At 42.5% G+C, this 11074-nt stretch overlaps 1 protein-coding gene across 1 annotated transcript in view; it reads right to left on the bottom strand.

Annotated features, from left to right (window-relative positions):
* Positions 1 to 2130: 2130 nt before the first annotated feature.
* Positions 2131 to 11074, bottom strand: part of URB1 (URB1 ribosome biogenesis homolog) — a 56366-nt gene continuing 47422 nt past the window's right edge. The window contains exons 33-39 of the mRNA XM_080352576.1: positions 10058 to 10164; positions 9387 to 9530; positions 8537 to 8646; positions 7678 to 7854; positions 6511 to 6752; positions 3078 to 3680; positions 2131 to 2499 (exon numbers count right to left, since the gene is read on the bottom strand). Coding sequence (XP_080208702.1) covers positions 2294 to 2499; positions 3078 to 3680; positions 6511 to 6752; positions 7678 to 7854; positions 8537 to 8646; positions 9387 to 9530; positions 10058 to 10164 — 1589 coding nt within the window. The 3' untranslated portion in view covers positions 2131 to 2293. The remainder of the gene's footprint in view (positions 2500 to 3077; positions 3681 to 6510; positions 6753 to 7677; positions 7855 to 8536; positions 8647 to 9386; positions 9531 to 10057; positions 10165 to 11074) is intronic.

Below are 11074 nucleotides of genomic sequence, written 5' to 3'. Positions count from 1 at the left end.
GTATTTTGGTAATAGCAGTATTGGAGATACTAACAAAACACTACAAGCCAGGGACAAAGTACTGACTGCTGGGCCTTCCTCAGTACTCAAGGCCAGGCCTCCAAGTGCACACCCAACAACATCCTGGCCTTGCAACCTGTTGGAGACCATGTAACATACTGAGTTGGGGCATTTATTATAGGATTTGGGTCTTGTTAATTTATTAGGGGATTGAAAGGGGCCGCACTACGTAACAAGGTGGAGCTGAGGGAGCTGGGGCTGTTAAGCCCGGAGAAAAGGAGGCTGAGGGGAGACCTTATTGCTGTCTGCAACTACCTGAAAGGAGGTTGTAGCATGGAGGGTGTTGGTCTCTTCTCCCAAGTAGCAAGTGACAAGACAAGAGGAAATGGCCTCAGGTTGTGCCAGGGGAGGTTTAGATTGGATATTAGGAAAAAATTCTTAATGGAAAGAGTTGTTGGTCATTGGAACAGGCTGCTCAGGGAAGTGGTGGAGTCACCATCCCTGGAGGTGTTTGAAAGACGTGTAGATGAGGTTCTTAGGGACATGGTTTAGAGGTGGACTTGGCAGTGCTAGGTTAAAGGCTGGACTCTGTGATCTTGAAGGTCTTTTCCAAACTAAATATTTCTATGATTCTACATTGTTGTGGGTTGGGATTGTCTGGCTGCCAGACACCAACCCAGCTGCTCTCTCACTCCCCCTTAGCAGCATAATGCGGGAAAATGGTTGAGAAAGCTCGTGGGTCAGGATTAAGACAGGAAGATTCCTTAGTAGTTACCACCATGGGCAAAACAGAGTCAACTTGGGGAAAATTAATCTAATTTATTGACAATTAAGATAGATTTGGGTAGATAAAATACATTTCTGCATTACTGGCTTGAGGCTGGTTGAATAGTCTTACCTCATTTCTTTAATTCTCTCAAGAAAATAGTGAAAATAGTGAAAATAGTGAAAAACTCTTTTCCTATGTGTCTATGTGTCATCAGTATTTTCCAGTTAGATGAGATGGCAAGACACCTTTCATTTTGTAACTCCTTTGGTTGCGTTTTGTCTATTTTGTTGTTGTTGTTTTTGTTTGTTTGGGGTTTTTTGGGTTTTTTTTTTTTTTACTAAGTAAAATTTTTTTTCACGGCAAAGAAAATTTCTTGCTGTCACACCCAAGAGATTTTATATGACACACAATTTAGTCTCTAATGGGGCCTTCACAAATTTTTTCAAGAAATATTTTGTATTTTAAAATCAACCGTTGATATAGATAGTATGGCTTCTTTAGGAAAATAATATTTATACATAGAAGCAATCCACATTACTTGCATTTCACTTTTTTTTTAAAGCACATTCATTACAAAAACATGGCAAGGAGTGTGCATTTCTGATTTTTTTCCCCGTACAGAATTTGTACAAAGTACCCAGGCACAGCACATATTCATGAGTCAGTTGAATAAATCCTGTTTTACATTTCAAAGGTTGAAGCGCAGGCTCTGCACGTTTGCATAGCTGGAATGGTGTGTTAAACTGCCATTGTGGCCACATTCAAGAAAAATTTATCAGATTTCACAGAGAATTTTCAATAAAAAAATGTCTATCAATGAGCAGCAAGTCATTTGGGTTTTAGTTCCATCTCTTTATCTTTTCAGAGTGGAGAGAGGATACGCCTCTGTTGCACACACACACAAAACCAACCCAGAACAAAACAGGAAGGAGAATAAAAACAGAGCAGCTCTGATATAAATTGCCTTTGAAAACATTTAATTTAAAAACAAGAAGAATCCCAGACCATCATGACTTCAGTGTTCAGAGTCTTCTATTCATACTGGTTTTGGTATCGTATATAATGAAAGAAACTGGGTTCTTCAAATGGTTGTGGCAAAACCTCTGACTGCTCATTCTTTGCACTGATACCACACTGTGGTGAAGTTCTGCAGTCTCTTTTCCCCATCTTATATTGGAGAGAGGATGGATTTGAACTACACGGGGACTGAAGTACAACCCAGAGGCAATGCACCAATGACTCTTTTTTGGTTCTTCATAAAGTTAAAAATGGCTGTAATAAAAATGATATAAATAACATTCAGTGTCCCATACTGTTCAAGAAAAGGGAAATTATGGCTTTAATGTTCCACTGAGAGATGATGAATACAATTTTCCCCCTCTGAGTTTGCACACAGTAATAAAATATTGATCTTTACGACAAAACAAGTTAGATTGGTATGGAGAACAGTTCAGGAGGGTTTCATGGCTCGCAGCAATGACAGCAGAACCTATAACATTAAAGATTAAGTGTCAGTTCACTGAATTAATGCCCCGATGTAGCCAAGTAAAGGGGTTTGCAAAGAGACATAATAGTTTTTTCTCCTTGTTTATGAGTTTCCAAGTCACCATCATTTAATCCATCATCTGTACTACTGCAGATCAATTTGACATGGGTTATTAACATATCTGGTTCCTGTGCTCCAAGCCATATGTCCCCAATGTAAACAGAAGTCAGAAATACACAAACAGCTGTGGAAGAAAAATTAAGAGAAAAATCAGAACAGATATTCTATTTCCACACAGCAATACAAAACCAAACCATTTTACCTCCAGACCCACATTTTAAAATGGCTTCCTAATTATTTTCCTAGATGGAAAATCTGTGGGGGTTTTGCTCATATAAAGCTAATGACCCTTCCTACACTAACAGTAGAAAAGAGTTTCCTGTTAGCACAACCTTCTGACTGCTTTAAATAAAAAAGTCTGAAATCTGACCTGTTGTTTTTGCTATCAAATGATAACATGAAACAGTACATGGATCAGAACCCATACCCATATGGATTCATTTGTTGCAGACTGTTTTTCCCCTTGGAATTCTACTTTTTATACCTCATTGAACTCCATTTTAATCCTGGAATGGAAAGTTCCTTCGAGGGAGTACGACTGTTGTACTGTCAGGAACCCCACCAATGTGACCCTGTTCTGTGCCACCAACCCCTGTGCCCAGACCACCAAAGACACAGCTTTAACTTTGTGATGAGCACCAACGGAACTACTACTATTTTCTACCATTCACACCTTGTAACATGAGCGAAGAGACTAGTTACCTTTCTTGTTCACATCCTCTTCCGTCATTGCTGACAGGCACAACTTCTTCACTAGTTCATGAAAGCTGTTGTTGGTCAGGCCCTGAGCATCCATGAGGTGAAGCATGATAGAACTGAACAGACAGAGCTCCTGACCGAGTCCCGCCACCCCACCGCTGGCCTCACAGACCCGCATGTAAAACTTGAAGATGTTGTTTCTCAGCGTCTCATCCCCGAGCATTTCCTGCACTGCCACTGAGTGTGGCACGATGCAGTTCTGTAGCCACCGCAGAATTAACACAACATTTTGCATATTGAGGCTGTGCTCAACCATGGACTTCACCAGCCACTTGGTTACTATGTAAGCAGACTCACAGGTAAGACTGACTGTTTCATCCGCAAGGTCAGCAGATTTGAGGGGCTCCCCTGGATGTGTAGTAGGCATGGCTGGGAAAACAGGCTTCCAGTGGGCAAATATGGAATTCAGATGATCCCTGCACTTCCCCAGCTCAGGGACTTTCAGATCTGCAGCAATGTTGTCTTCTCTTTCTATCTCCTTCTTTTTCCGAATGTGGTGATATGCATGAGATGAGGCTTGAAATTTGTTCTTTTCTTTAATGTTTTCTGTAAGAAGGAAAACACCATTGAAATAAACATCAGATGCTCCAAAGGATTTTCTTGGTACAAAATTAAGCAGGAAAGATGGGATCTTGTGTTGTTTTAGCTGCTAAAAGGATATGTACTAGCCTCATTTAGCAGCCTAATTGAGCCTATGCAATTCAGAGCAAATGGGCTACAGGCAGCTCCCACTGACCCAAAGGCTGAAACACTTTTCTGAACTGGATCTGCCTCACTTTGAGGTGAGCAATGAGGCCACCCAGGCCCTGGCCCAAAGCCCAGCAAAGCCAAGGCAGAATTTCAGGGTCCACGAAATGCAGTTTTGCCAGTATACTGAGGTATGAAGAGAGCTCAGAGAAGGGCAACAAAGCTGGTGAGGGGTCTGGAGCACAAGTCTGATGAGGAGCAGCTGAGTGAACTAGGGCTGTTTAGTCTGGAGAAAAGGAGGCTGAGGGGAGACCTTGTCGCTCTCTACAACTACCTGAAAGGAGGTTGTAGCATGGAGGGTGTTGGTCTCTTCTCCCACATAGCAAGTGACAGGACAAGAGGAAATGGCCTCAAGTTGCGCCAGGGGAGGTTTAGATTGGATATTAAGAAACATTTCTTCACAGAAAGGGTTGTCAGGCATTGGAACAGGCTGCCCAGGGACGTGGTGGAGTCACCATCCCTGGAGGTGGTTTAAAAGACGTGTAGACAAGGTTCTCAGGGACATGGCTTAGTGACAATATCAGGTTAACAATTGGACTTGGATGATCTTAAAGGTCCTTTCCAACCAAAATGATTCTATGATTATTTATACCACCTCAGGAGAAACACCCAGGCCGCTACTCTCTGGCAAGCGGGGGCAAAGCAGGCGCCTGCCTGTGGAAGGAAATTCGGGCACAGCTGCGCTGCTGCTGAACCGCACAGACTGAAGCGGCGACATCCGCCTCCCTCCAGCACAGCCTGTCCTGGCCGAGCGTCTGGCTGCTAAGGTGCCACCAGCCATGGGCACATCAATTCCTCACACCCCAAGGGAAGACACAGGCAGCCAAACTATTAGAGAGCAGTGTAGGGGAAAGGGACCTGGGGGTCCTGGTGGACAGCAGGATGACCATGAGCCAGCACTGTGCCCTTGTGGCCAGGAAGGCCAATGGCATCCTGGGGTGTATTAGAAGAGGGGTGGTTAGTAGATCGAGAGAGGTCCTCCTTCCCCTCTACTCCGCCCTGGTGAGACCCCATCTGGAATATTGTGTCCAGTTCTGGGCCCCTCAGTTCCAGAAGGACAGGGAACTGCTGGAGAGGGTCCAGCGTAGGGCAACGAAGATGATTAAGGGAGTGGAGCATCTCCCTTATGAGGAAAGGCTGAGGGAGCTGGGGCTCTTTAGCTTGGAGGAGACTAAGGGGGGGACCTTATTAATGTTTATAACTATATAAAGGGTGAGTGCCATGAGGATGGAGCCAGGCTCTTCTCAGTGGCAAACAATGATAGGACAAGGGGTAATGGGATCAAGCTGCAACACAAAAGGTTCCACTTAAATTTGAGAAGAAACTTCTTCTCAGTGAGGGTGACAGACACTGGAACAGGCTGCCCAGGGGGGTTGTGGAGTCTACTTCTCTGGAGACATTCAAAACCCACGTGGACATGTTCCTGTGCGACCTCACCTAGGTGTTCCTGCTCCAGCAGGGGGATTGGACTAGATGATCTTTTGAGGTCCCTTCCAATCCCAAACATACTGTGATACTGTGAAACTTCTGAGGCAGGGCTGCCCTCTGTGAGATGCTGCCCGTGCCCCAGGGAGCAGCGCGGCTCCCAAACAGCAACAGCGCTTCACCAGCCCGAAAAACGCATTTTCTGTCAGTCTCCTTTCAAGGAGTCACTGAGAAAATCATCAGAAATATCGGTTATGTTGCACTCTGCAGCTTAAGAGGAACTAAATGCATTTCAGTATTTTCTCCTCGTGGGCCATGGGGGATGGGGACAACTCCTGAAATGTAACCTCAGAAACAAAATTTCAGATAAGGATCTCTTTTTGTAACTGCTTTATAAGCTCCCGAGGCTTGGAACAACAGATTTTTTAAAGCTACATATACAGTAAGCTACAAATGTCATTAATAACCCTCTAAAAACCCTCAGAAAGGCACTAAAAGGGTGTGAAAAACTTTAGAAAAACTAAAGCCTTTATAGCATCCCTTAAATACTGATACTTCAGTCATTGGTTTAACTGATACAGAACATTTAAAGAAACTTATGGAAACTTTAATGTGTACCAAGAGCAGCAGTTGTATTTGCAGGAAACCAGTGTTGTTTAATGCCTCCCACTACAAAGTTCCTTGCATAGTTTATTCACAGAAATAATGAGAGAAGTCATACTAGTCCAAATGTATTTCTGTTTTCTTCCAGCACTGATGACAACAAGAAGAAAATAACTATTTCGTTTTCACTTGCTTTACTGATAGTATTTACTCATATTTGCCTTTCAGATCCCCCATCCACACTCAGAATGATTCAAATCTTTGAGCACAAAGCCTCCAGGCACCATCTCTTTAAAGATTTCATTTAAGAACGTGATTTTTCAAAGCTTGACACTAGACCTGCAACTAAGTTTCGTTTTAAAGATCTTTCCCTTTTCAAAACTGTATTTCTCCAAAGCTTCCAGAGTTGTGTTAAAGTTAGAAATCACTACAATGGAGCCCTGAAAAACAGATTTCCGTTTCCGCTCCTCCTCCCCCAGGCTCTATCAGATGGTCTGGCAAAAGTCATTAATACTATTTCCTATGAGGGCTGCCTCCCTTGTGCGGTTAAGCTTCTAACAGCCTCAACAATATCACTTTTCCAAAATATTTTAGTACTTACTCAGCAATTCCTTGATCTGGTATTTCTGAGCAAGAGCCTGCACATCCTCTTGCAGTTGCAGGTCTTTTTCAATGAGGCTCCACTTATGCAGCAGCAGCAGGATCTCTTTATTGGAGAGAACACTGTCATTCACAGTGAACCGGCTCATTTCTTTGAAGGCCTCAACAACTATAGCACGATATTCCAGCACAGAATTGAGTGTACTGAAAAACTGAGTCAGTTTGTCTAGATCTAAATTAGTCCTATGGAAAGAAAACAAAAATGTCATGTATTTTTCTGCATGCTAATTAATAAAATTAGTACAGGTTTTTTCTCCTTACAGCTTCTTCCTACAGTTTCTCGTGCATTTCTCTAGACATATACTTCGATTTCTCAGGATTCCAGTAATAAATAGTTTCATTCCCACTGAATCGCCAGTACTTTGCTCCACTAGTGTTTGGCAAAATAGACCATGAAACACGTAGTCTTTGCCCTCCTGCCTGTAAATACTAAAGGCAGATGGCACACAAGGAAGAGGACAGTGGTCTGGAGCTTTACCCACACTTCTTCATTTTGCACAATTTTCCAAAATTTTGAGGAAATGACCACAGCTTCTCCAGGCTGTGGCAATACTTGTGTGCATGAGGAGCTGCAGGTGCTCTTATGAACCCAGACAGAACTGGTTACCCATTTGCTTTCTACTCCCCCTGCTGCAACTGCTGTGCTTAGACAGGTGAAGAGACTGACCCCTTCTTAACCTTGTCATGCAGAACTTTGCACCATTTCTCCTCGTACAGTTTGCAAGGTGTGGTACAGACACAAAGCCTAAACCTTCAGCGAGTGTGAAAGATCCTTGCAGCAAACAGCACCATTAACTGCACGCTTCAATCCAGCAAGAAAAAGGTAAAACACAGCAGCTTAAAAATGGCCAGTAATTAAGGATGTAGAACGTGATAGTAACTGTGCATCAGCTGTCACTTTATTCCCCATGTATTTAAACAGCTAAACCTCCCTGTCAAAGAAATCTCATCAAAATTCACTACAACATTCGAACTGAAGCGGGGGGGACGGACACATTAAACTACTAGAGATCAAGAAATTCTTCTTGCCTTAATAAATTTCAAACTGGACAGAGGATGAGATGCAAACTGACTAAAAGTAAAAAAAACCCAAAAAATAGGGTCTTACCGAATGTGTTTGATTAATGCAATCAAAACATACAGAAATTCATTTACAAGCTGAATTGGAAGAAACTTCCTGTTCTCCTTGGACTGATTCCTGTTTTCTCTCTTGTCTCCTAAATTTGTTAGCCACAGAGTATGGAGTAAGGAAATAACCTTATTTAGCATCTTGTTTTCCAGAAACCTGAAAAACAAAAAGAAAGAAGAAGCAAACACCCATCTGAAAAGCAGATCCTAACCAGGAGCCAGTCCATCCCCTAGAGGGGACCATATTCTAGTGTACTTTTGGAGCCACGCGTGGCAATAGGTGCATCTCAGCCAGGGCATGAGAACGTGCTTCTTTGAAGCTGCAGCCTCACCGAGGTCCTGGTTACTGCCCTCCCTCCTCTGCCATGATGCAAGTGAGGAAAACATCGTCATGTATCACGGCCCCTGCAGGAGACGAATGATTTCTGACTTGCATCTTCCATTGCACAGCTCTGCCAAATGTTCCACTACATTGCAACCACTGCCACCAATTCTTTAGAGCAGCTCCTGCTCAAGACAGCTCAGTTCCTCATGGTTCTCAGACTTTAGGTAACAACAGCGATGCTTATAGCACAACACCAGGAGCTGTGTTTACTTTGTTATTCTAAGGTGTGTGGGGAGATGAAATCAAGGTGAAAGCATCTCAGTTTTGTCTTTAGAAACACAAGGGAACACTTCAGAGTTTGCAAGGTTCTGCAAGTATGGCCCTAGGGGCCCAACACCACAAGCCCTGAAAGGCCATCTCCGTATCTGTCACCCTTGTTTTCATACTCAGCTGTGTAATTAGTCTACCGTCGAGGGTAAAATTCTTCCCATTTCACTAGCATTTCCCTAGTTACCTTTCCTCTAAGATGTGCAGTATCCAGGTTAAGAGGCTGTGATCTTGTATCAGCTCATAGGCAGCTCTGGTGACATGGGCAGCATTTTGTAATATGTCCAGAATACGATTCTGAAGCAGAAAATATAATTTGTTCCTTTACAAAATTTGTCAAGATCTAATTATTAATCTTTCAGAAGGATATAATCAGCAGTCTGACTGGTATATGGGATCTGATCAACTTAAAGTTAAAATGTATTACCAAACACCACATGTTCTTAGACACCCCAGGGAAGAAAAGACATTCTCTTTTCAAGGCTTCATACATACAGACACTACTCTTATAAAGTCTTAAGGTAGCAAGACAATCTTCTCTTTTTGGCCAAGATTTTGATACCTAACTGACATACTCTTAACTAATTAGATTTCTCAGGATGGATGCTCAGAAACACAAAAGCTTCCAGCATGTGAACTGTCTTCCTGCTAAAGCACTGTAGAGATAATATGCTGGTTAGGGAATAAACAGACCTAAAACAGTGAAGGCCCTGATCATATGAGGAATACTGCGGTATCTGTAATGTTTTCCACAAAGCAGTAGAAATAAGGCTAGAGCCAGACCACCAGCTGATGAAACTGAGTAAGGTCCCCTGATGGCAGGGACCTATTCCAATTTTAGTGGGACAAGGATGTGACACTGATTTAGACATAAGCAAATATTTCCCCCCTCCACACATATTCAAACTCAACAAGGAACAGATTTTCAAGAGGGCTAAGTAAGAGTCAATCACTCCTTTCTGCTTTGTACTTGTTTAAGATCTCCAAACCATGCAAGCTTTTGTGGTTTTAGGTTTGTTTTGTTTTTAAATTCTTACCTGGGAGCCCTCATCACACAAAGGACTGTTGAAAAAGGAAAGAATGACCTGGAAAATCCTCTGGAAGTCATAAAGCTCGTAGCAATGTTTATCACGCAACCCTTCTCCAAGAAATCTGAGAATCCATTCACGTTCTATTTTGTACTAGAAGCCATAAGAAAAATATCAGCATCAGACACATGAAAATAATGCCTGCTCACAAGAGCACAAAAACCCAGGTTCCCTGGGAGCGCCAGCACACTGCTCAACAGCTTTTTCTGGACTTTTCGTTTTCATCCCTATCAAATTTAATCAATAATATCCATCAGGAACAGTTAGTCTGCAGCTCAAATATGCACTGATAATGGAAATTTAAAAGTTGCTGTTTCTAAAATACCTCTATTGATCTCAACATTAATAATCTAAACTCAAATATTAATGTAAGCTAGCTAGGGCAGAACACTGTTGTGCTTACAGAGCATGCACAGCACAACTCATTTCATTATGCGTTACTAGTAAAAAAAGAAAACAAATAAACTCAGAAATAATACCTCTAATTCACACATCAAACAAACAAACAAAAAGATGCCTCTAATTAATCACCTGTGGATGAATAAGATTTCATTGCATTTTTATAGCTTTGTTCTATTATTTTCTGAAGAACTAGTGGATCCCTAAGATGGGATTCTCACCTCGAAATCAAAACTGTAGAAAAGCTGGAAAAATGCTGGTACTTTCCTCAGGTCCAAATATTGGTGTGACAGGAGGAATCTGTTTATCTTCATATACATGTGCTCCTCTGTGAAGAGAAACAATGGTTATTGTGAAGGAGGACAATGTTCACAACACACAACCACGCAGAAAAATAAATAGAACTTGTATTTTCCAGTGTTTCAGCTAGTTGTCAGAATAGTACATTAATTACAGAAGAAGGCCACCTGCACTAAGGCTGATTACATTGTTGGCCGTCCCTCCTCTTCGCCAAAATGAAAAGCTCATTCAGAGTGCACACAGAGCAGGTGAGAAGAACATGCCACGTGTCTCCAATTTCAGCAAATCCAATGCTGCTTCATTGACAAAACAAATATCTGTGGCAAAGTGAGAGGCAAATCTCTCCACATTTCAAGCCTAACACTTCACTGTTAGGGTTAGGCAATCATCATTTTTAACCGATAGACCAGACACATTCCCCAAGAGCAGCAGATCACGTTGTCTAGAGGGACTGTATGGTCTCCATCCCTGGAGGTTTTCTAGGGTCAGATTAGAGGTCTGCAGGTTTTCTAGGATAAAGCCCTGAGCAAAGCTGCCTGCCCACACAGCTGGCCCTACTTGGGGCAGAGGGTTTAGCTAGAATCCCCCAAAGGTCCCTTCCAACCTGAACTACTCTCTGATGCTATGATTCTTCTTTGCAACAGTGACTTACATTGATTCAGTGTCTAGGGACAAAAGGACAACCTACTCTGATTCGCTGAACAGAACTCGCACACTCATCTAGTTCCACTCATTCAGTCCTCTACCCACCTCCACCCAAAATTATGAGGAGGGAGTGGCTTCATCCCTGATGGATCAGACCAGTTTTGTACACAATCAAAATTTCCCACTTCTCCAGTAAGGTGAGCACTGGAAGTTCTTCTTTGAAATGCAGGAAATCAGGCTTCATGGCTCCTACCGGCTACCTCCACTTCCAGGATCCATCATTACTCCAAGCA

This window comes from Nesoenas mayeri (genome assembly GCF_963082525.1).
Source record: "Nesoenas mayeri genome assembly, chromosome: 1".
Lineage (NCBI taxonomy): Eukaryota > Metazoa > Chordata > Aves > Columbiformes > Columbidae > Nesoenas > Nesoenas mayeri.
The sequence above is the reverse complement of the archived record's forward strand: the minus strand, read 5'-3'. Positions and strand labels throughout refer to the sequence as shown.